Source organism: Castor canadensis, chromosome 9 (genome assembly GCF_047511655.1).
Source record: "Castor canadensis chromosome 9, mCasCan1.hap1v2, whole genome shotgun sequence".
In the NCBI taxonomy this organism is placed as follows: domain Eukaryota; kingdom Metazoa; phylum Chordata; class Mammalia; order Rodentia; family Castoridae; genus Castor; species Castor canadensis.
The window spans coordinates 73,561,037-73,587,590 of NC_133394.1; the positions used below are offsets into that span (position 1 = coordinate 73,561,037).

At 33.0% G+C, this 26,554-nt stretch overlaps 1 protein-coding gene across 5 annotated transcripts in view; it reads left to right on the top strand.

The window, feature by feature from the left end:
* The window catches only part of Fstl5 (follistatin like 5), a 749,493-nt gene that overhangs the window by 222,826 nt on the left and 500,113 nt on the right, over positions 1 to 26,554 (top strand). For all 5 annotated transcript variants that reach the window (XM_074041710.1, XM_074041709.1, XM_074041711.1 and 2 more), the window contains one exon: positions 13,629 to 13,877. In XM_074041710.1, coding sequence (XP_073897811.1) covers positions 13,629 to 13,877 — 249 coding nt within the window. The remainder of the gene's footprint in view (positions 1 to 13,628; positions 13,878 to 26,554) is intronic.

Sequence of the window (26,554 nt, forward strand, 5' to 3'; positions counted from 1 at the left end):
ACCTGAAACTTTGAAACTAGGAAAAGAAAGAGCAGGGAATACACTGGAATTAATAGGCATAGGTAATTACTTACTCAATAGCATGCAAATGGCTCAGCAACAAAGAGAAAGCATTGACAAATGGGATTACATGGTATTAAAAAGTTTCTGATTAACAAAAGAAATGGTTTCTAAATAGAAGGGGCTGCCCACAGAATGGGAGAAAATCTTTGCCAGCTATACATCAGAAAGGGATTAATAATCAGAATATACAGGGAACACAAAAAACTAAACTCCCAAGAATTCAATGACCCAATGAAGAAATGACCAGCAGAATTGAACAGACCTTTTTCAAAAGAAGAAGTCCAAATGTCCAAAAAAACACATGAAGAAATGCTCAATATCCTTGGCCATAAAGGAAATGTAAATCAAAACCTCATTAAGATTCTACCTCACCCTTTTTGAATGGCTCCCATTAAGAACAGAAAGAACAACAAATGTTGGCAAGAATGTGAGGAAAAAGAATCTCTCATACACTCTTTGTGGGAAGGTTAATTAGTAAACCACTATGAAAAGCAGTATGGAGGCTCCACAAAAAACTAAATATAGAGCTGCCATGTGTTCTAACAATACCACTTCTAGGGATATACCTGAAGGATTATAAGTCAGTATACAACAAAGGCACCTGCACACTCATGTTTATTGCAGCATTATTCACAATAGTTAAGCTATGGAAACATCCAGGATGCCCTACTACTGACGAATGTATTAAGCAAGTGTATTTATATACATTGGAATTTTATTCAGCCACAAAGAAGAATGAAATTTTGTCATTTGCAAGTAAATGCATGAAACTGGAGAACATCATCTTAGGTGATGTTAGCCAGGTACAGAAAGCCAAAAGTTGCATGTTTTCTCTCATATGCGGAATACAGACCTAATACAAACACAGTAAATCTATGAAAAACAGTTCACTCTATGGGAGGTCACAAGTGAGAGGGGGAGATTAAAAGAAGGAGGCTAAGAAGGTGAATATGGTTTTTGTACTGTCTATACAGGAATGAATATAGAATTTTTAAACCACCATAGGAAAGGAACTAAGGTAGAAAGAAGAAAAATAGAGGAAATGGACCAAATCAGTCTGTAATGCATATAAACAATGAAGTGCCACAAAAATACTGTCTGTGTAACTGTCTTAAAAAAACATAAAATGTCATTTCTTCTTCTTCTCCTTCTTTCTCCTCCTCCTTCTTTCTTCTTCATCTCCTTTCTTCATCTCCTTTCTTCTTCCTCTCTTCTTCTTCTTCTTCTTCTTCCTTCTTCTTCTTCTTTTCTTATAAAAAATCAGAAAACAGGAGGGCAGAACAGGTGCTGCCTGGGGTATTAGTACCACTGGGAAGAGGGATGAGTTGGGAAATGGTGAAGGAGGGTGAATATAGTGCAAATACTGTGTACACATGTGTGTAAATGGAAAAATGATATCTGTTGAAACTATTCCAGGAATGAGGGAAGGAGGTATGAAGGAGTATAGTGCAGGGGTACATTCAAGTATGATTTATTTGATATAATGGAAGAAGTTTTGCAAACGCCACAATGTACTCCCACCCAGAACAACAATAAAAAATTATAAAAAATAAATAACAAAATAAGAAACAGCTAATTTTAAAAAATGAATATTGGTCAAGAACACCCTTACCTGCTCACAATGCTCTGTATGAAAATGTTTTTATAACAACTCTTAATTCCTTTTTTCCTGTTTAATGCTACTTTCTGTTTCCTACTTGTACAATATTGCTCCATGAGTTGATTTCTTACAACAATGCTTGTTAGGATTCACACTATTTTTAAAAATTAAACCTTAAAATTCTATTTTATGTAATATTTTTACCTAGTAGTAATTGTGTGAGGACACATTGTTTCTTCCCCTATCTACTAGCCAAAAGGGTAATGTAACAGTCACCATTGTAATGAACCTGAAGCTTAGCTGGCCAAATCCATTCTTCTATTGCAATACTTGACCTTCACCTTAAAATGTTTAATTTGCTGCTTAACATTTTAACCATGATATAAAACATATCTACCTTATATGAGAATATTCTATTAACTAGTTTAAATTTTAATAAAAATAATTTATTTATAATGTGTTGGGTTCACTCCAAAACCTGAAATACTTTTAAGTATCACAGATTAATTCAGCATATGTTTTTACTCTTATCACATATTATATGAAATTAAATATTTTATTTATACAGATTTATTTTTCTCTTCTGTTATGAGAAACATAGTTGTCATGGTGGCAGCTCACTGTTGAGCAAAGAAAATTATTGGTCTTTCCTTAATGTAACTTAAGTCTTTTTTTGAATTAAAAGCCAGGAGGAAAATATTTTTCTTCTAGCAATCACAAATCTCAGTCATCTGGAAGAAAATCATGTACTTATATGTGGTATGTTCAGCTATCAATCTCTGTACCTATTTACTACTTTGTCTATGTTAAGATACTTCTAGTTGCTAGGAAACAATTGCAAAGTGAGATTTCTTTAACTTTGAATTCATTTCTTCATCCAAATAAAGTGGTTTTGCTTTTAACCAAAGAGCATAAGAGTTAAGTACTACACTAAGTTCTCAATTGAATAGAGATAGTAAAATCATTTAGAGAAATCAGTGCCATAATTAGGACTTAGAAAGCATAAAGTTGACAATTGGAAAAAATATAGCCTTTGTAATCAACACATTGAGGTTAGAAAGAGTTTGAGAATTGTGTCTAAGACTCCTTCTATGCTCTGATTTCAAAATTATACTTCAGTTGACAACATCGCCTAACTTCTTGAAAATGTTTATTAGCACTAAACAGACGCTTTCCTTTGAATGCTGTGTACCTGAATCTCTATCCCTTTTTGCACTCATCCTTTTAATATTTGCCTCTCTTAAACATTACTATTGCAAAATTGCATGAATGTCCAATGAATTGTCTATAACAAAGTAGGGAAGAAAGTTCCAAATCTACTGAACTACAAGATATTGTGACTTCAAATGAACTACCAGTGACGTGCTGAGCAAAACTCGGTCAACTTCATGATATAGCAGCAGGAAACACAGACCCTAATCCCTGAAGGCTATGGAAGACCACACTATGTTCAGTCTTTTGTGAGGATTTCAGTGTTTACCTGAACTGCCACTCATCAGGAAGTCTAAGGGGACTAAAAACATTTTATTTGTATTTACAGTGTGCCACAGAAAATTGTATTTTGGTTTTCTACTTTTCCAATATGTAGGTAGCAAAATTTCACAAATATAGTTTTTAATTCTAAGTCAGACTTTTCCTTTTATTTTTCTCTTTCTTTCTGTCTTCCTTTTTCTTTCTCTTTTTTCTTTATTTCCTTTTTTTCACAGCAGAGAGAAATTCTTGTAAGTGGGTGCTTTGAAAATTTTAAAGTATTATTTGGGAAAACTTCAACATTCTCCTAAGTACATTTTCAATTGAAAGGCAGCTATTTATTTATTCCAATTATTTCAAGTAAATATATTTTTGTGCCAAATCCATACTAAATGATCATTCTTTTTTGTTGTTTGTTTGTTGTACTGGGATTTGAACTCAGGACCTCATGCTTGCTAGGCAGGCACTCTACCATTTGAACCACTCTGCCAGTGCCATTTTGTGTTTGTTATTTTCAAGATAGGGTCTTTCAAACTAATTGCTTTGGCTGACTTTGAACTGTGATCCTTTCTGCCTTCCAAGTAGCTAGGATTACAAGTGTGAGTCACAGATGCTTGGTTTGATGGCAAATAATAATAATTTGTTAAGCACATACTCTATGTAAGCACTTGCAGTACATCATGCCATGTTATATGATATGATATGATATATTGTTGTTGTTTCTATTATCTCTATTTTATTAATTTAAAAATACGTATTGAGCTCTTATTATGTTTTAGTTACATGAGGAAACTGAGGTGCAATAATTTTAACAAACCTGCCTATATCCACACTTGTGGTAATATACAAATAAAATATTTTAATTTTAAAGCCCATATTGTAGTTATGAAAATGAAACAAAAGCAAGTAGTCTCAGTCTTAGAAAAAAAGGCAAAATGATTTTGCATTTTGTATAGTTGAGGTTATTTCTAAATTATGTAGATAGTATTTAAGTAAGTACATGATTATTTTTTGCAGGTGAACTATACATAGTAGGCATTCTAGAGAAAGTATATTAAATGTACTCTTCATTATCTTTCATTAGAATTATGTTTTACTAAACATTACTCAGTAAAATGACTACAGTGATGGGAGAATATCCAAACAGAATTTGTTAGTTGCTGTTTATTTTACACTAGAACATCGGGTCCAAAAAAGTTGCAGCAAGGCTGAGATCAGAAAGATATGCAATAAAAAGCAGGAACTTGAATCATTTTCTATGCCTAAAACCTTTGTTCCTTTTAACAGATCAAGTTAATATGATACTTAAATTTAATATGATTCTTTGAAACTTAACCTGATACATTTTATATCACAATTAACACCTCAAATAACTTGACACTTTAAATCAAAACATGTGTTTATATTCCACAATAATAATGGAAGGTAATTACCTCATCAAAATCTAGTTCTTTTCTCTGCTCTTGTTTTAAGTCTAATATCAGTCTTTATTTAATAGCCTATTACTTCATCAGCCTTCTGATAAACACAACTTCAGCTATGATGTGTGTATAGTCTATGAAATTTTACCTGACACTGTTATTCATCTCAATCTTTGTACCCCTAAATGGGCCTCAAAATCTTTGCCTCTCTACTTGCACAGATCAAGTTCTTATTGCTTTTATAGCCTCTTGAAGAAATTGTCAATTACTTATCTTTTCTTGTGTCCTACAAAAAGTAATGTAGATCATTACACATAAAAATTATATTTTTTGAAATGTTTATTTCAACTTAGATCCACTCAATTTTATAAATAGGTATGTAGATATGTGCATGATATATAAAAATATACCTTTTAAATATAATTGCACTGTGATTGGGAAACTGAAATAACCATATTTAGAATAACCATATTTAGAATAATACAGAATCATTTTACTTTATGAATTTGTCATTAATCTTTTAATGGTTTTGTTTTGGTTGAAATCTGTGGAATTTTCACAATGTTCAGAAGGCATAGAAATTATAAAATAATGTGCTTTTAAATATATAGTTCATTTACATATATATACATTATATATATATATTTCATTTGAGAAACAGATGCTATCTTACCAAGCTCTGAAATAGCAGGATGTGTCCTCAATTAAAATTCAATTACTGTGTTATCTGACTGAATGTAGTTAAAAAGTCTTTGACATGTTGATCAGATTAAATTGATTTAATCTCAGCTGAAACATAAGTTCAGTATTAGTCATGGTTAATTACTGCCAGAAAAGATATGTTCTAGCAATTCATTTACATAATATAAGCATTTTTTGGAATATGTATGAATTAGTAAAATTCCTTGGAGTTGTAGAAGCTGTATATAACACACGGCTTCTAGCTAGTAGTGTAAAATACTTTATTAAGCAAAATACTTTTATTAAGAAAATGACCAATATCCTAATATAAATCTGAACTCTGGTATAGGATTTTAGAGTAAGGATTTAAGGCTGAATGAATCTGGGAAAGATTCATACCAACTATGATCATATATTATCACTGAACATTCCTACTTGAGAGAAAGATTGCACTAACTCAGAAAGCAGCCTTAATTTATGACAAAAATGTTAACTGAACAGACTCTCCTAATATCCCTGGCTCATTTTTTGTTATTATAATAGATAAAACTCTTTCTTGATAAATGTATTTATTTGTACTACTCTGTAAATGTAATATTTTGCTAAAATTAAAAAATCAGACAAATTCAATTTATCGTATTTATTTGAGCAAATAGTGATTCATGAGTTGGGCAGCACTCAGAACTAAAGGGGGTTGAGCATTCTGCCTAGCGATGAGAACAGTGGGGTTTTATGTTTATCTAGGAATCATCTGGTTGTCTATGGATAGGCAACCATCCTATTTACATATGGTATGATGAAACATTTATCCTGTTGGAATATGGTCTGATCAATTAGCTGCCTGTTATTGCTTGTGTGAAACCCAACTACTTTTTACAAAAAAAATACTCCTAAATTTGGATTTGGTCTCTTTGCAGATTGTCCTATATCAATTAATATAATCAATTTTGTTCTTTGTTCTATATGATATTCTAACAAAATTCTTGCATTACATTATATGGTTTTCTTTATAGCATTGATTTCTCATCTTTCCCACTTAAGAGTATTTCATATTTATTTACCTATCATTTCTTTACTAATATGAATTGAGACTTCATTAGGTCAGTGAACATAGAAGTAGCCATTTGTGTTGGAAATATACATTTTTCATTGTACCACAGAACAACAGAACCTCAATCTCTAGATTAGGCTGGAGGTGTTGTTCTGTCAACTTCTTTATGGCATTGCAATGTGGCCCAAAGTTCTAGAACTACTGTATTAAATGTATATTTTAAGTGTGTTGAATATTTTCAAGGATGTTATAAGTTATTTGAAATAATACTATATTGAAAAGATGTTCAACAAATCACATTTTTTTATTTTAATTTTATATAATGTTTTCAACATTGAGAGTGAAAATATTTTAAATTTGTTTTTAGAATGATTTTGATCAATTCCAACAACTATCCAAAAGTATAAATTGACTTTTTCAACTATGTCATTAATAGTATTTATCTTTCTTGCATAATTTTAATTTTGCTATTTAAAATTGACTTCTAAATACATGTATCAATAGGAAAATAAATTCAATGTATGAACTTCATTTATAAAACAAATAAACTAATTTTAAAAACTTGTTTCCTTTCCCATATGTGTGTCCCCTCATAATTAGTTTCTGAAGTGGAAGCAGACATAATAACACTTAAACAAAGTTTTACATATACCAAGTCCTTTGATTATCATGGCCTTATAAAGACAAACTACTAATATCCCTGCCATCTAATGTGTTGGGTGCCTACCCAAGCTTGTGAGGCTTGAAGATAGTGGAGCTGAGGTTTTTTTTTATTGTTATGCTGGGAGGGGTACATTGTGTCATTTACAAAAGTTCTTACAATCAAAATATACCTGAATTCACTCCTTCCACCACTCTCCTCATCCCCTCCTCCATTCTTGGAATACTTTAAACAGGTATAAGTTTTGCATTTATGTACATGTGTGCAAATATTGCACCATATTCACCATCTTACAGATTTTCTCACCACCTCCCCCCTCCAGTGGTACCAACCTCACCCACCCTAGGTAGGACCTGTTTTGGCTTCCTGTTCTTGGATTTTCCAGAAGAAAAAATAACATTTTTCTTGTTTGAGATAAAGGTAGCTACACAAGGAGTTTACTTATGATATTTCCATGTATATTTACATTATAACTTCAATTGGTTCATCTCCTCTCTTGTTCTTCATTCTATCTTAGTCCCTTTCTTATGGTGGTTTCAGCCTCTTTAAGAATTCTATATTCCTTCTTGTATAGCAAGTTTATCAACCATATTCATCTTCTTAGATTCCTTCTTCTATCCTACCCCTCTTGTATGTAAGCTCCCTTTAGTGTAACCAGTTTTTCACAATAATGTTATATTTGTATTATGTCTATATTTCACAAATGAGAAAAAAACATGACTTTTGGCCACCTGAGCCTGGCTAATTTCACTTAAGATGAAGTTCTCCAGTTCCATCCATTTACCTGTAAGTGACAAAACTTCATTCTTCTTTGGACCTAAGTAAAATTCTGTTATGTATAAATGCCACATTTTCTTAATCCATTAATCAGTAGTGGGGCATCTTGGCTGTTTCCATAACTTAGGTGTTGTGAATAGTGTTGCAATAAACATCAGTGTTCAGGTGCATTTGTTGTGAACTGACTCATATTCCTTCAGGTTTATCTCTAGGTGGGGTATTGCTGGAACATATGGCAGTTTATTTATAGTCTTTTGAGGAGCCGCCAGACTGTTTCAACAGTGGTTGTACTAATTTACATTCCCACCAGCAGTGTGTGAATGTCCCTTTTTTGCCCAGTTCTCACCAGCATTTGTTCTTGTTTCTGTTCTTGACTGTAGCTATTCTAACAGGAGTGGAATCTAACAGGTAGAATCTTAAGGTGGTTTTGATTTGCATTTTCTTGAAAGCCAGGGATGTTGAGCAATTTTTATATTTTTTGTAGCCATTTGGACTTCTTCCTTTGAAAAGACTGTTCAGTTCATTTGCCAGTTCTTCATTGGGTTATTGCGCTTTGGGAAATTTAGTTTTATTGAGCTTTCTGTATATTCTGGTTAACAGCACCTTGCCTAATGTATAGCTGGCAATGATATTCTCCCATTCTGCAGCAGCCTCTTCAATTTTGAAATCATTTCTTTTGTCATGCAGAATCTTTTTAATTTCATGTAGCCCCATTTGTCAATCCTTTTTCTTAGTTGCTGAGCCATCTGAGTTTTATTGAGAAAGTTTTTGCCTGTGCCTATTAATTCCAGTGTATTCCTTGCTATTTCTTGCCCTAGTTTCAAAGTTTTAGGTCTTATGTTAGGTCCTTAATCCACCTTGAGTTGGATGATACCTGTACAGGGTGAAAGACATGGATCTAGTTTTAATTTTCTCATGCAGATATCCAGTTTTCCCAGCAACATTCGTTGAAAAGCCTTTTTCACCATAGTATGTGTTCCATGCCTTTGTCAAAAAATCAGGAGGGCATAGCTGCATAGATTTTTATCTGGTCTTCTATTCTGTTCCATTGGTCTTCTTATCTGCTTGTGTGCCTGTACCATGTTGTTTTCATTGCTATGGCTCTGTGGTATAGTTTGAAATCAGGTATTCTGATACCTCCAATGTTGCTCTTTTTGCTTAGTATTGACTTGGTTATTTACAGTATTTTGTGCTTCCAAATGAACTTTAGGGTTTCTTTTCCAATGTCCGTGATGAATGTCATCGGAATTTTGATGGGAATTGCATTGAACATGTATATTGCTTTTTTAATATAGCCATTTTCACTATGTTGATTCTACCAATCCATGAGAATTGGAAACTTTTCCATCTTTTGTAGTCTTCTTTGATTTTGTTCTTCAGTGGTTGTAGTTTTCCTTGTAGAAGTCATTCACATCTTCTTTAAGTTTATTCCCAGGTAGTTGATGTTTTTGAGGCTATTGTAAATATAATTGTTTTCCTATATTCTTCCTCAATTTGTTCATTGTCAGTATATAGAAAGGCTATTGATTTTTGTGAATTGATTTTGTATCCTGCTGCTTTGCTGCAGATATTTATGGTGTCTACAATGCTTTGGTGGAGTTTTTCAGATTTTTTAGCTATAAGATCATTTTGTGTATGAATATAGATGGCTTCAGTTCTTCCTTACCTATTTTTATTCCTTTTATTTCTTCTTCCTGTCTCATTGCTTTGGCTAGGAATTCCAAATCTATGTTGAATAGGTTGAAGAGAATGTACATCCTTGTCTCATTCCTGACAATATAGGGAAATTTTCAGTTTTTCCCCATTAAGTATGATGTTGTCCATAGACTTGTTATATGTAACCTTTATTATGATGACGTTCATTCCTTCTAGCCCTAGTTTCATCAGAGCATGTATGTTGAAAGGATGCTAAATTTTATCAAAGACTTTTTCTCCATCTGTTGAGAGGATCAAGTGGCTTGTCTTTGATTCTGTTAATATTCTCTCTTACATTTAATGATTTGCATCTGTTGAGCCACTGCTATGATGAAGATGACTTGATCATGACTCATGATCTTTTTGATACACTCTTGAATTTGGTTTGCCATCATTTTATTGAGAATTTTTGGATTTATGTTCATTAAATAGATTGGCCTATAATTCTCTTTTTTGTGTGTGTCCTTGTCCTGTTTTGGGATAAGTGTAATACTGTCTTCATAGAATGGGTTTGACAGTGGTCCTTCCTTTTCTATTTCATGGAAAAGTTTAAGGAGTATGAATGCTGGTATTAGTTCTTTACAAGACTGATAGAATTCAGTTATGAATCTGTCAGGTCCTGGACTTTTCTCTTTTGACGTACACCTTATTGCTGTTTCAATTTCATTGCTTGTTACAGATCTATTTAGGTGATTCAAATCCTCTTGGTTCAATTTTAAATTGTCACATGCATCTAGAAATTTGTCATTTCTTCTAGATTTTCCATTTTATTTGAATACAGGTTTTTAACATGTTCCCTGATGATTCCCTGTATTACATTGATGTTTGTTGTTATCTCCCCATTTCCTTGCTGATTTTGTTAATTTGAGTTTTTCCCTCCTCGTTTTAGTCAGATTTGGCAGGGATTTTTCAATCTTGCTTATTATTTCAAAGAAAGAGCTTTTTGTTTTGTTGATATTTGTATGGTTAGTTTGGTTTGTGTTTTGTTACTTAGGTCATTATTTTTTATTACTTTTCTCCTGTTTGTGTTGGATTAGTTTGTTCTTGTTTTTCTAGGACTTTGAGCTGCAGCTTTAGATCATTCATTTAAGATATTCCTGTGTTTTTAATATATGCACTCATGCCTGTAAACTTTTACCTTAGGACATAGGTTCTGGTTTGTGTTTTCATTTTCTTTAAACCCCAGGAACTTTTTCATTTCCTCCCTTATTTCTTCTTTGACCCTCTGATCATTGAGCAATGTGTTATTCAGTTTCCAATAGTTTGGGTATATTCTGGTGCTTGTTTTATTGTGCTGTGATTAGACAGTATGCAGGAGGTTATTTCAATTTTCTTATATTTTTGAGAATTGCTTTATGCCTAAGACATTGACATAAATATCTGTTTTGGAGAAAGTTCTATAGAATGCTGAGAAGAATGTATATTGTGCTGTTGCAGGATGGATTAATCTGTAGATGTCTGTCAGGTGCATTTAGTTGTTTTTGTTGTTTAAGGATTTTTGTTTATGCATCCAATTCTATATTACTCTCTGATTACTTGTCTGTTCTTCTCTTTTGGTTTAATATTTCCTGTCCTTTGTGTTTGTGTTTATTTTCATTTTCTGTGTGTAGGATTCTTTTCAGAATCTTCTGTAGTGGTGGTTTCATCGTCATATATTGTCTTAGTTTCTGTTTATTATGGAAGACTTTCATTCCTCTATCAATTTTGAATTATAGTTTTGCTGGGTAGAGTATCCTAGGACTAAAATTATTTTCTTTCAATGCTCAAAATACCTCACTCAATGCCTTTTTTGCTATTAGGGTTTCTGTTGAAAAATATGCTATTATTTTGATGGGTTTGCCTTTGCTTATTATTGTTTTTTCTTTCTTATAGCCTTCAATATTCTTTCCTTGTTCTCTGTGTTAGTTGCTTTAATGATAACATGCCGTGGAGAGGTTATATTTTGGTCATGTCTTTTTGATGTCCTGGAAGCTTCATTTACTTGAATGAGTATCTCTTTCTCAAGATTTGGGAATTATTTGTGATATTATTTTGTTGAATATATTACATATCACTTTGGATTGCACTTCTTCTCCTTCATCTATGCCCACGATTTACAGGTTTGGTCTTTTTATGGAATGTTTCAGTCTTACATATTCCTATCAGAGCTCTTGAGTCTTTTTTCTAAGTATTCTTCTGGTTTTTCTTTAATATCTATTTTGTCTTTGAACCCTAAAGTTCTGTATTACACCTGTTCTAGACTGCTGGAGTGGCTTTCAACTGTATTTTTAAATTTTATTTAAGGAACATTTTTTTTCCAGGATTTCTGTTTGATATTTTTTTTCTGAGATTTTCCAAATCTTTGTTAATCTCCTTTTTCCTATCTTGTTCTGTCTTCTATATTCCATCTCTCTGTCATGCTCTCTCTCTTTTTTTATACTTTCCTTAGTTTCATTTTGAAGTTTGCTGAAGTCCTCTCTGAGTTCATTTAGTTGTTTCCATGTCTTTTCATGTTTTTTTATTTTTATTGTCTTGAACAATACAAAGTTCCTTTTAGAACCCTTTTGAGTCCCTCATTGATTACTTCTTTAAGGTCTTCATTAAGCTCATTGGTTATACTTATCATCATTGTACTACTGGAATCAGCAACTGTGTATTCAATTCCTTAATTTTCCACTAAATTCTCTATTGAATTGTTAGTCTTTTGAGGGGTTGTGCCCCTTGCCTTCTTCTCACCAAGTTTCTATTTTGTGCCTTGCTCCAGTGTTATTGATTGGCTAGTTGGGGGATTTTAATCAACTGTTATCTTTCCTTGACTTTATTAATATGCTGTGACTGGTTTAGTTATTAGCTTGGTTGATCTGCTAGTTCTGTTCCCTGACCTGGTTGTGTAAGTTAGCAATAACAAATTCAGGGATTCAATGCCAGACCAATTATTTACATACTACATAGGGACCCTCTTGGTGATATTATCTATAGACATTGTGTTTTATGAGAATAACAGGTTTTTTGGATAGAAATAGATATTTAAGTATTTAAAAAGATGGTGCTGGGGGGCTGGCAGAAAGGAGGGTTGAGGGAGGGAGGGAAGGGGTATGAGGTAAAAGGGCCTTAATGTGTTTTAAGGTGTAGTTCTGTCATTTTGTGGAGGGATGCTTTTTTCAGGGATTGCAGAGGCATATTATGGATGTGTGTAATGTATAAAGTTGGTATAGTAGACTATTCGGTAAGTGGTAAGTGTGGACCAGTTAGGGGCAGTGGGGTGAAAGGTGGGGGAGGCAAAGAGGGGAAGGTGTAGAGAGGAATATAGTAGAATAGAAGAAAAGTGCTGAAGAAGCAACTGGGTGAAAGAAAGGAAAGTGGTACAAGAGAGGGCTGAGAGATTGATATTTGGAAAGAAAGGAACCAGGAGATAGGTTAACACTAAATTGTAGCACAAAACCAGGAGGTAAAATGAAGACAATAAGAATAAGGATAAGAAAATTTAAAATACTAAATTAAAAAGAGGAAAATAAATTTTCTGAATGCTTTGGACTAATTCCTATGACTTTAAATTCATGTGTTGGCATTTTTGACAGGAAGTGTCCCTGTCCCTTCTCAAGGTTGATATGCAGGGCTGTGTAGTATTGGATGTTCACCTTCCCTGTTGGACAGCTTTGGGGGAAGTTGGCTCAGGGTCTTTGAACCAAGTGCTTCTTTGGTGTGATGGCCTGTCTTCTGCAGGTGGATTCTCTGAAGTGGTTCCATGAGAAGGCTGGTTTGTTAGCAGTTGCTGGTCCTTCATGCCCATAGGTAAATCTGCAATTGAGTTCTATGATTTGTCACTTCTGAGCTCACTACAAGATTCTTCAAGGTGGTCAAATATATTTCTGATTTCACCTGGTGAGAGCTGTGCTGTGGAGCTGTGATTTAAACTCTGGATCAGAATCTATGTTCTTAATCATTCTGATGCCATTAGGTAGGGAGGTGGTTTAAAACTTCAAGGATCACAACATTCTGAGAAAGAAGAGAGAGCTCAAGAAAAGGTTCTGGGGAGGAATGTTGGGAACATTTTGAAAAAGTTTATCAATAAGTTTTGATACCAGCCTCTCCTCCACTTCTTAATGTACTGTGATTTACAGTGGGACACTGATTTACTGTGATTGTTTTAGGACATATTAACCCTGATACTTTCAAATGCATCTATTACTTGAACATAGGAAACAATAATTTTCTCTTCTTTATCTCCAGAGTTTCTGATTCAAGATGGCCCTTTTGGATCTTGTGAAAATAAGTATTGTGGCTTGGGAAGGCACTGTGTTATCAACAGAGAGACAGGCCAAGCAGACTGTGCCTGCATGGATCTTTGTGAACGGCACTACAAACCTGTGTGTGGATCTGATGGAGAATTCTATGAAAATCACTGTGAAGTGCATAGAGCTGCTTGCCTGAAAAGACAAAAGATTACCATTGTTCACAATGAAGACTGCTTCTTTAAAGGTAACTGCATGTGAATCTAAAAGTAGCACTCTCCTCTATGTTCTTCCTATTCTCTACTATTGTCTTTAAGTTTGGATTCCAGTCAGACTTTATATCAGTAAGTGTCTAAAAATGGGAAAAGAAAAAGTAAGCTTAATTAGACTAATTAGTATCAAAGAGCAGAAATTTACATAGATAAAATTTTGATATTCAGTTATGAGAATAAAGCTGGCTAAAATATAACTCACAATTTAATATAGCTTTCAGCATTGTACCATATGGTTTCTCAATCTTCTTAGGGAAACAATGTCACCAATTCAGTCTACAGGCCAAATCCACCTAGTAAAATGCACCTGGAGTGGAATCCAAGGAATGCAGAATGCCATGGTATGGTAACATCCCATTACTTCCCAATTAAAAATGATGGTTTCAGTTTGCACCAAATTATTCAAATTAAATGGAACCTGTAGCTGTCCACTGAAATTACTATGAAGAAATTATACCAAATGCAATTAACAAAATTGAGATGATGATAGTTTAAAATTTTAAAGTCTTAGTATTTACTTTCTTATACTTGAAATCTTGGTTTCTTTAAAGTATTTTTGAATTACTAATTGATGCATTATTTTACTATGTTACCTAATAAGTCATCAAACACATCATTAATCTACAATTTGATTTGCTGTTCATTTATATTGGAGAGAATATTCCTTGCCAATAGTTATCACTCATATTGAGACTCTACAGTGAAATATACAGAACTTGCATCATTCTGACAGTCCAGTGACCAACCCATGATAGATTATGTTTGGTAGATGCCTGAGTTCCAGTTCCTCAGTTCCTTAAAGGTGGTCATACTTTTAAAATTATATGAAATTTTCTTTCTTAAACTTATAGCTAAAATATAATGTTGTAAACTTCATTTTCACACTTATTAGTAAAAATTAAAGACTGAAGTTTATCCTTTTCAAGGTGATAAAAATGATACATAGTGCTTTTCAAATGATATAAGTTGAAACACATTGCTGTCATTGTGGTTACTAAAAGCCACACACAATTGATATAAAATTGTAAGAACAGTTTACCATTAGTGTGCAATTTGCATCATAAATACATGTGCAAAGAATTTTATTAAACTGGATTTTCTTCTTTAACAAAAGAATAGCAGATGCTTTGGTTTCAAGTTCAGTTTATTCCCCTTTTCTGTCAGGTCTCTGTTACAAACACTTATAATTGGAGGCTCACAGAATATTTTTTCTTTCACTTTGTCCAAGATAGTATATTGGAAATTATACTATTGCACTGATGCATGATATTATGAATTTAAGAAAATACTATGTAACTGTATAGATATGGCTAAAGTTTTGCTCAGCTAATATCTGGTAATTGACTATATGAATAGATTTTATAGTAAATATCACATGGGAAGTTACTTTCATGTATTTAGTGCTCTGCTTTATAGCTGAAAGCTTAAACATAATGCCACCATTCTGTAAGTCATCATGAGATGTATGAATGGTTAGACAGGGGGTGTTCCTTCTCAGTTTACTTCATAAACAATTTTTAAATATTTTCATCCTTTAGACTTATTCTAAGAATGTTTATTAGATTCATATTTGCTTCAAAATGCACTTTTATCAAATATATATTAAAAATTGATTTATCAAATCTAGGTTATTAACCATGGGTTAGCATGCTTCCCAGGACTCAGAAATTATGAATTTTCTGTTTGCTTGTTTTGGTATTCTGAATAATACACAACTAATTCATAGAATGACTTTATTTCAACAGAAGAAGATTAGACAAAACAGAACAAAATGAAGTGCCTGTCCTTTTAGTAAGCACTTGACCAAGTTTGGGCTGTGAAAGAAAATACAATAGGGTTGGAGACCTGAAATTGTTGCAGCTATAATTATTTCTGTGACCGGAATAACTTTCTCTGGTCTTTTAACAAGTTATATTGCTTCCTATATTGGCCTAATAGGAGGAACAATCAAAATACTAAGTCAAGAATTGTAAAACCTTATTTTTTATAAGATATTTTAAAATAGAAAAATCAAAGCAAGTCAAAATAAGCTAAATAGAAAACACATTTGTTACTTTGAGACTGATGGTGATTGTGAAAACTTTAGATGAGAGGTCATCAAAGAGCACCCTACTGGCGAATTGCAGACTACAACCTAATTTTTAAATGACATTTTATTGGAACACACACACTCATTTGTTTAGTACTTTTGCACTATAAATGGAGAGTTAAGTCCTGTGTCTGCAACAGAGATCTTATGGGACACAAAGGCTAAAATATTTTTATCTAAATTTTTCCAGAAAATGTTTATTGGCCCTTGCTTTGAAAAATTGCTGGTAACTTACAGTTCACTTTAAAAAAAATTAGTAGATCTTTACTATTTTGTGTCTTCTTGACTATTATGATGAATACTGAGACTGATGTGGTAAAGTTGAATAGAAGTAAACACACAGAAACACAAATGGATGTGATTAAAATAGGAAATCTGAGGAAGATTAGGAAATCTGCAAATATCCTGGTTGTTATATAGTACCACAGCTTTACAAAATATTACCATTGAGAGAAAATGAGTAAAGTGTGCAAGGGATCTGCACATTATTTTTCACAAATATATGTGAATGCACAATTATCTTAACATTTAAAAAATCTAATAAACAGTACTGAAAAATATTAGGAAAGAAAAAGTTACATCATCCATTACATATATTTGCATTTTGAGCTAAATTCTGTTTGTTTCAATACACTGAATTTATCAGGTATATATTCAGCATTTTTAATAAAAATTGTTAAAAATAGATTATGTTTGTATCCAGGTTAGAATATCAATGTTTCCATTTTGATATATTTTTATACATACCTACAATTATAAATCTTTTATTATTTGTGTGAAATCTTCACATTCCTTAATATTAATTATATTATTTACTATTACTGACTTTTTTAGTATCATGATATTGTTGTACTGGGGGTACATTATGACATTTACAAAATTACTTACAATATATATAAGTTAAATTCACTCCTTCCATCACTGTCCTTTATACCTTGCTTCCCCCTTTCTTAGAACAGTTTCAAACGGTCTCATAGCTCCATTTCCATACATGTGAGTACCTATTATTTCCACCATATTCATCCTTCTACACTCTTTCCTTATGTCCTCCACCCTCCCATTGGTATCACCCCAGACAGGACCTGTTTTACCTATTGTCATCTGTCTTTGAAAAAGAGACATAATATATATATTATGTCCCAAATTGGTTCATCCCCTCTATTTTTCTCCTCTCTGTCTTAGTTCCCTTTGTAATGTGATTTCAACAGCTTTTAAAATTCTATGTTAATTCTTGTAGAGAAAATACATGAACCATATTCTTGGTAATGAATTTAATAAGAATTTCTTTAGAGATTTATGATTTGTGGATGTACAGGTAAACCAATACACCTGTGAGTATAATATTTTTGTAATTTACTTCCATCCATATTTATATGGGCATGACATATCTGGCTGTAGAAGGATATTGAGTATTGTAACATTTGCTTTTTGGCATCAATACTTTGTGGTGATGTTTCACATAACATGAAACATAGTACTTTTACAGAATGCCTAGCTATTTATTTTTGTGATGAAAGTATTTTTGCCTTAAAGCCATTTCTCCCACCAAGGGCTTCCTAACTGTACCAATTCACATCAGTATTTATAGAAAGTATAGTTTTCTCTAACCTTGACACCAGGTCAGTCTGTCACACAAAACAGAATTTACGCATCCAGACCATAGAGGTAAGCTGAAGTCAGAAATTCAAGATACAACCTATGACAAATGAAGAGGGAATTAAACCTTTCACAAGAAAGTCAATTGAACAGAAACCCTTTTGCCATTTACTGTGCTGAGAATAAAACTGCCATAAAGGCAAACGTTCTGTGCACCAAACTATGCTTGGTGTAGCTCTCTGTGAACTATTGGACAAAATCTGATGTTGTTTGCTATTTCTTGGACATAATCTACACAGATATTTGTCTTCCAGTTTTTAATTGGTGCTTTCACCTGATTTTTTAAAGAAGACAATTATAGAACTTAAGCCAGTAAACTCTGCTGCCAATAGTTAAATATATTAGTAAATATCAGGAGCAAGTTTACATGTACTTTTAGGTTGCATTCTTCTTTTCTTTCTTCCTTCCCTATTTTTGTGTTTTCAAGGGCACTTTTGGAAACTTCTATATACATTTTTTGGGTATAGACAACTTTTCATATTATTTTAAGAAAAATAGTATCCTGAATAAATACATAAATTTTAAGAAATGATACATTTTCATTTGTTTTGCTTTTTTGTTTTATAGTTAGTATTACTTAATGGAAACTGCAGGTTCATGTTGAAGTTAATGACTTGGACAATGATGCATTTAGCTTAGCTCTTTCAAGGCCACAGATATGACACCAAGAAGGTTCTGTCCTCTGAATTCATTTAGCACTCATCAAAACCAATTTGACTGATCCCTTGAGTATTGGTTAGATCAATTCTAAAATTTTCTGAAATCAGTGATGTGAAATTAATTAGGTAGTGTTTCATTTTTTAATCACATAATGCTGACTTTCTTCTCACTAATCAAAATGTGAAATACAGAATCCTATTAATACCCATTAAATAGCATACTGTACAATTCAATGTAGTTCCTTCACTCATACATTCATCACTTGTTATTAGTATTATACCAAATACTTCCTTTCCTGACTTTTTATAAACTGCCCATTTATGTTTAGCTGCCATTTATAAAGAGGTAGCATATACAAGGCAGATATTATACAAATATGAAATATGATTTTAAAAAGATATTTAGAATGAAGAATCCCTTATTCTGGGATTTAGGTTAGGGCTACTCAATGTATTAAAAAATATTACTAGGACTTGGGATATAGCTTAGCATTAGAACATGCACAAGGTCCTCAGTTCAATCCCCACAACTGTATAAAAAACTAAAAGTTACCAGAGAGTGAGAAGGAGGGAGAGAAGGAATGAGGGAGAACAAGAGACAGAATGCCAGCAATAGTAAAAATAATAAACTGGGTATTATTCATTTAAAACAGTATCACAAATACTGTGTCATTAATTTATCATAGTAACAAGCCAGTGTATTATAGCGAAGGCAACAAACCTGGACTTTATAAATGACCTCCAACAACCACACAGCAAGTTAGTGCTGGCCTGAGTCAGGAGATAAGGGCTTCTAGCTTCACCTTTGTTGCATTGATAGTCCAAATAGCTCTGCTTAAGTCTGTAGTCTCTTATCTGCCTGTATTCTACCCATTAATAGTAATTTTCATGCAAATATTTGACATCAGTTAGAAACAACCTGCCCTGTGTGTTATTGGGGGATTTAATTATGCATTTACTATAGTTCTTGACCAAGTAAATAGGACAATAAAAGATCATTACTGGGTTTAAGATCAGGATTTCAATTAGTGTGCATATTTGATTATAATAAAATATTAGGCTTAAGTCTGTGAAGTCAAACAAATTTTCTTTTAGATTTAAATTGTTATCATATTTAATTATCATAGAATTAAATGTGCCAGATTATAATAGGTAAATTAATTATAGTAAATTTTCTAATTTAAGTAAGCATATGTGAAGAAAAAATAAAATGATTTTGGAAATATATTTATTTTTGATTGACATTTATAAAGTTTACTTTTCATTACCTCTCTCACTAAGGATAATTTAATATTGCTTATCTTATAACATAAACAGAATAACTATTAGATCTGTCACTTAATGTCATTTTGCCATCTTATTGTTCCTCATTCTCATTAAAATAATGTTAGAGATAAAGAAGTGAGTTTGTACCAGGTACAATGATCTGTGTCTGTAATCACAGCTACTCAGGAGGTGGAGACTGGGCAGACGGCAGCTTGAGGCCAGCGCAACAGCAAGACCCCATCTCAGCAAATCAGCTGGATGTACTGGCGCATGCTTGCAATCCTAGTTAAGCAGGAGACATAAGGAGTGCAGTGATCCAAGTCCTACTGTGGGCAAAAAGCTTGATACCCTATCTGAAAATTAACTAATCATAAAGGAAATGCCTGGCAAGTGCTGAGGCCCCAAGTTCAAGCCCCAGTGCAACCAAATACAAAAGGGTGGGGGGATTATTATTACATTTAATTTCTGTTAGCTTTCCCTCTCCTTGTGATATATAAGAGTTAAATTTAACTTTTAAATAGTTGGATAGCCTTACTTTGTCTTTGTACATTTGTATGTAGTATTATTTTCTCAGTTTCAAGTTTTAGTGTTTTGGCATACTTCATATTTTCTATGGATGTATGAATTTTTCATTCATAGTTATGGGCACAATATTTTAAAAAGACAAAAAAAATACCATCTTATTTCAAATCACTTTTCTTCCACTTTGAGGCTGTTTAAATTTCTTATCAGTCATCACATCTTACTGACACCTTCATTTATGTTTTCATTTTTTCAGTTCTTATTTTCAAACACTGAATATGATATTTCTGTAATTTAAAAACTATTGAAAAGTGAAGAACATTTTTTACAACTATAGCTTTTCAGTGACGTTGATTTTTTTCTCTTCCATATGGCTTACAAAACAAGACAATGAAAACAATTTATTAATTATACTCAGTATGTGTAACTGGGGATAAAATATATCTGAAAATTATTGTCTATCAGTATGAATTGCATTCCTTCTAAATTTCTTTTTGAAGACTGCCCAGAACTATTTCAGAGTATTTTAAAATTTGTTAATGATAAAAATTTAAAACTAAATGGAAAAAGTGAGAAGCTTTGTGTGTTTTCCTCTAGATAGTTGTGCAAAAAAGTATTTAAATAAAATCTTGTTAATAAAGGAAATTATACACTGTCAAGTACAATGAGAAAAACATGGATAATTGGCAATTTTGTTCTTTTGAAAGTAGTTAAGCAATGTGTAAATAATGTCTCTAAATCAATTAGGAATTTAATTTAATTTAGTAGTATGTAATTTGTTTTAGCTAAAAACTGCATATCATCTACTTACAGTTGTTTACCATTCCCATGGTTACAGAGCATTTCAGTCTATCCTGTAGTGTGCGGTCAGGAAGATGCTCTACACCTTGTCTTCCTTCATGCGATAATCTCTTTACGGACTTGTTTCTATATTTGTTCTAGAAATATATGAATTTCTAGTAGTTTGTATAATGCCTTCCTAAAGGTATCCCTGAAGTCTGGACATGAGTTTTGATTACATTTTTTTCAGAACTTTCTCCTCTTTCCCATATTTAGAGTACATGAATGATTACCCTGTAATGTATTTGAACATGTAAAAAAATGGTATTGAACTATAATTTGTATATAGTTTGAATATGTACTCTGAACAAGACAATATGTACCCAGAATAAGCTCCAAATTTCTTCAGAATTGCAAATACATAACTTAAGAATAAAATACAGATGTAAACTGACCTCAGGATAAAACTGTGGCATGGATAGATTCTGTGTTTATTTCTACCATAAACCCACAATGACTTACAAAAATCTATATGTCCAATAATCCATAATAAGTATTTTATAATTAATAATTACATCTAGATGTAATTTAAAGAGTGATATCATGATCAATTCAGACCACTGATACTTGTTCCAAGGATTCTTTACTTCCTAATGATTCAAAATTAGTTAAGCTCTAGATAGGGCTTCCTTCCTGATTGTCATTTATTTTTATTGTAATTCTGTGATTTAGAAACCTACAGGCAAAAGTATAAAAATATCCAAGTGATTAACACTTGAAAGGTGAGGAGAGAAGTTAAGTTCACAGAACCAGGAAGAACAATGAACCAGAATTTCCATTTGAGATCAGAATAGTAAATTAACTATCTTGGTGAGTTTGTAGAATATTAGGTGAAATGGTTTAATTTGCAAACCAGTTAACTGCAAAAGTGAGCATAAAATGCTTCAATGTTGCTATTAAAATTCATTTGTGTGAACAAACAAGGTGAAAAGGGGTACTTGGGTCAATGACAACCTCATTGTACTTGCCCAAAATGGAAATAGAATTGGTGGTGGTGTCAATGAAAATGATGGAAGTGTAGGTTGCAGAATACTTAGATGGTCTCATGAAATTTGCTATGGTTCAGACATGGAATTCACAGCAATTAAAAAAATTAGGTAAGCAAAAGATTGAGGATCCATTTACTGAAATGTGTAACACTGTAGTCTAATCTCTAAATCTATGTAAGGAGGATATATTCATATACATCCACATTTAAGGTTAGCTAAAGTCACCTTTCAGGCAATAAAAGAAAATGTCATTTGTGCAGTTGGATGAGTCTGGACCTAGGGAGCGGTTGCAGCAGCAGACACTCAGTAGGGATTATAACTATATTAGTAAATGTACAAAGACAATGCACTGTATAGCCAAAATAGCATAGAGAATGGCTACAGGTCAGGAATAAACAAAGCTGAGGACAGAACTGACGGATTTCATTCTTCAGAGGTCTGGAAGAGGAGGAAGGGTAGCACAAGTGACAAGTTCATATTCACTAGTGATACAGGATGAAAATCAAGACAGCGCAGGTACACAAAAGCTAAACAGCAAAGTTGTAAGAGGGCAGAATGATAAACTGACTTCAATGTTGTTGAAATCAAGTGTGATAGGACTGGAAAAATGAACACTGATTTGTAGAAATTAGGGCACAATTTACTTTGGAAAGCACAGGTGAAATAGAAAAAAAAGGAGCTAAGGAAATAAGATAGAAAGCTCAATAGAAATGTTTTGCTCAAAATGAACAGATGTATTTGGATATGTGTAGTTATCAGGCTGGAAACAGGTGGGAACAAGGAAACCAAGAATCATTAAAGAACTAGAGAAACAGGACATTGCAGGAATAGAGGGTTGGTTAGGCTAGGAGGGTCACCCTAAGGCACAAGGCGGACTCCTCTCATCCACCAAGGCGGAAGGACAGGAGAGAAGCCCTCTGTGAGCACGCTTCAGTGTGCTTAGATTTTCTCACATTAAATAGGCGAAGCATTTACTGAAAGTAACCAAGGAGATTTGAGGGCACAGAAAAATAAGAGAAAGAAAAAAGAACTAGTGGAGTTAAGGATTTTCAGCAGAACAGACAGATTGATATCACTGCTCATAAATCTAAAATGAAAATAATTTTTCATGGCTATGTGTTTTTCTGCAAATGCGGTAAGTTGCTTATATTAAGTCACTAAGCAGGTGACGAAATAGGTTTAACCAGGATTTTAATTCTCCCAGCAAAGAATTCTACAGTCCAAGGCCATACTTGCCATCTCTCTCAGGGAGAAGTATTACTTTAGCTGTTTTGTATGTATGCTTATTCCAGAGAGTTCCTTGAGGGTGTTTTCAGCCTCAGCTTGCACAAAGGGTACTCCTCTGTTATCCAGTCTCCTTTCTACAGCTTTAGTTATTTACCCACATTCAACTATAGTCTGAAAATATTAAATGGAGAATTCCAGAAGTAATTCATTCCTAGGTTTAAATTGCACAACTATTCTGAGTAGCATAATGAAGTTTCCCACATTCCTGCTCTCTCCGGGACAGGGAATGAATCATCCTTTTTCTCCCGTATACCATATTCACTTGGTCACTTTACAGTTATGTTCTTTGTCATGTTTCCTATAGAGGTAGCACAGTACTTGTGCTCAAGTCAGTCTTATGTTACTTAATTAATAATGACCATAAAGCATATCAGTAATGATCTTGGGAAATCAGAGATGACAAAGAGAAACTGAAAGTGCTCCCTGTAGGTGAAAAATTAATACTTCTTAATTTAATAAAGAAAGAAAAATTCTTATGCTGAGTTAATAATGCCTATGCCATTCACCTCACTTCTGATCAAGTAGGCACTGAACAATCTATTATCACAAGAAGGATGAGCACAACGCACTTATTTTGCAAGAGAAAGATCACTTTAGAACAACTTTTATTAAAGTATATTATTATAGTTGTTCTATTTTATTATTAGTTGTTGTTGGTAATCTCTTACTTTGTCCAATTTATAAATTAAACTTTATCATAGGTGTGGATTACAGGAAAATCATAGTATACAGGGTCTAGTACTATTCATGATTTCAGGCATTGACTAGGGTTCTTGTAATTTATATCCAGTGGATAAGGGACATCACTGTGTAGACCAAAATTGACTCCCAAACCCTCTCTACATCCTGGAAGTTAAATATTTTTGTATAATTTTTGAATTCTGGCATTCAGTTAACGTCTGTGCTTTTTAGTTAAAATCACCAGTAATGGAATCTGTTTAAACTACTGTTAAGGCCATACATTTTCTAGATATTTGGAAAGAACATAGGTCAGCAATAGCTGGATTATCTTAATGGAATTTCCATCTCTGGTCAATTAGCAATTGCTAAAGTGAGCATAATGACAGTACAAAATTTGTACAGTTATAACAAAAAGGACTTTTGACAAATAACTCTCCCAAACCTGGTATGGATGAGCAATTTATCTTAATACCTATCTAATATAATATCACTGTGTACACAGGATGTAAGTTCACATTATTGACCTGAAACGAAATTTCTTTACTTAAACAAATTGCTTGGAAGTCTGGAGTGCTTTAAGCATTTTGCACCTAAGTTTTCTACAGTTAAGCATGTTTTTATTTCTGTGTATGTTTTAATTAATCTACCTCCCAATCATGCTAGAGCATGGAATGGTTTAGTAAGTATGGGCATTTTTAGGGTAGTTGACATTAATTCACTTTTTTGAATTTTGTAAATGCTCATCAAAAAGATTTTAGGTAAATACGTGCAATGTATCTATAAACACATGTATATCATTGATAGTATGTTTGAACAGATAGGATTTTTAATTGTTCATTGCCAATCATTTATTGATGCTTATGGTTCTATTCAAAGGTAGAAACATGGTTTGGCTCTTACTTTTGCTGCCTGGGTTGGAATGAGTTTGCTTAGCCCATTCACTGCGGCAGAGCATCTTGGTGTGGGAACATGTGGAGGAGACAGCTCTTCACCTCATGGTGGACAGGAAGCAGAGAGTAAGGAAAGGAATGGGTCCAGTTTTAACCTTTGAAGGCACACTTCCACTGACCTATTTCTTCCACTTAGGTGCAACTGCCAGAATTTCCACTGCCTCCTAAAACAATGCCGTCAGCTAGGGACCAAGCCTTCACCACATAAGGTTGTGAGAGACATTTCACATTCACACCAGAGCCAATCTACTTTTTGTGTAATTGAAACATTTCCCTCATAGTATATATGTTCCACATCATAGTTGATCATTATTTTTGGACATGCAGTTTTTTTCTATTAGCAGTTTATTATTACTGATTATGCAGTCCAAATTAAAATAAAAGAAAAGTGATCCCTGAGAACCATATATAGCAAGAAATAAGAATTAAATTAAGAAAACAGAAAAGTAAAATATATGGATTATAAATTGTACTTTTCACCAAGCAGGTGAATTTCCTACAGCTTTGCCAGGTACTCTATACTGTTTATAGAGTAGACTGTTCCTGAATAAGAATGCATATCTCAAGCTTACAAAGTTTACTCTGGAAACCTAGAGAGATACTCATCATTCATCTTGACTCTCATGTAAGAGATAGCAACTGTAGCTGTATAGTATGCTCAAGTTCCTGCACCGCTTTAAAAAAACTGAAGAATCTAGAAGAGTGGATGGAAGACGTTGACTGAAGTGACTGTTGTGAGGAGAAGAAAAGCACTTGAACTGCTCATCTGCAGTGCACTCTATTTTTTCTAAATAAGCAGAGAATGTCAATCACAGAGCTCCAGCTTTAGACATTTTTATGCTCTATCAAACTGCATTATTTCCATTATGTAGCCTCATACTTACATAGTCTCAAAACAGAATCATGTGTATAAATTAAGTATCTAGGGCAATAAAATAATTATTACATAATTTTTCTCTTACAAAACACAGGCTCATATCAATTGCATTGTCAGTAAAATACTAAAGAACATGGTAGTTGGAATGCTGTGTTTTCCAGGATCAGAATAATGACTATGGCATTTATCTGGGATGATAGTGTATAAAACATAAGAGTATGAAAGGGGGTTTAATTAAATTTATGTCAACATTACCTTCAAATCCTGAAGAAAAATATGTCTGAATAATGTAGCACATGTTTTGGCCTTTAAAGATTTTAACAAGTAGAAACATTTACATGACACATTGGCACACTCTCCATAATTCAAGAATTGCTAGTCTATGACAGCTTTGTTCATTAATTCCGTAGTAAACACACACACCAGCTCTGGTATAAATTTGTTACTGCTGTTTCTACATTTACCAGACCCAGTAGGCATGGAAGCCAGTTTCATTTAAATATGTCTGTAAATATATGGAAAAATTATTATGCCATGACCTTTCCATACCATTCTAATTATTTCAACCTCAGAATCCACTGAATAGAAATATAAATGTAAACTAGCTAGACATCTAGACATTATCTTATAAGAAATAGCTGCTGTATTTGACTCTGGGTTATTATAAATACTTACAAAAATTGTTTTCAGATAGTTGCCTTTGTAAGTGAGAGGTAAAGTCTTTGTTTTCAATTATTCCTCTTAACCTCACCTAAACATGGACCATTCCATTCCATTGTTGTCTGAAATTTGAAAGCAATAACTTTTTGTTAGTCAGCTTATCATCACTATTATAA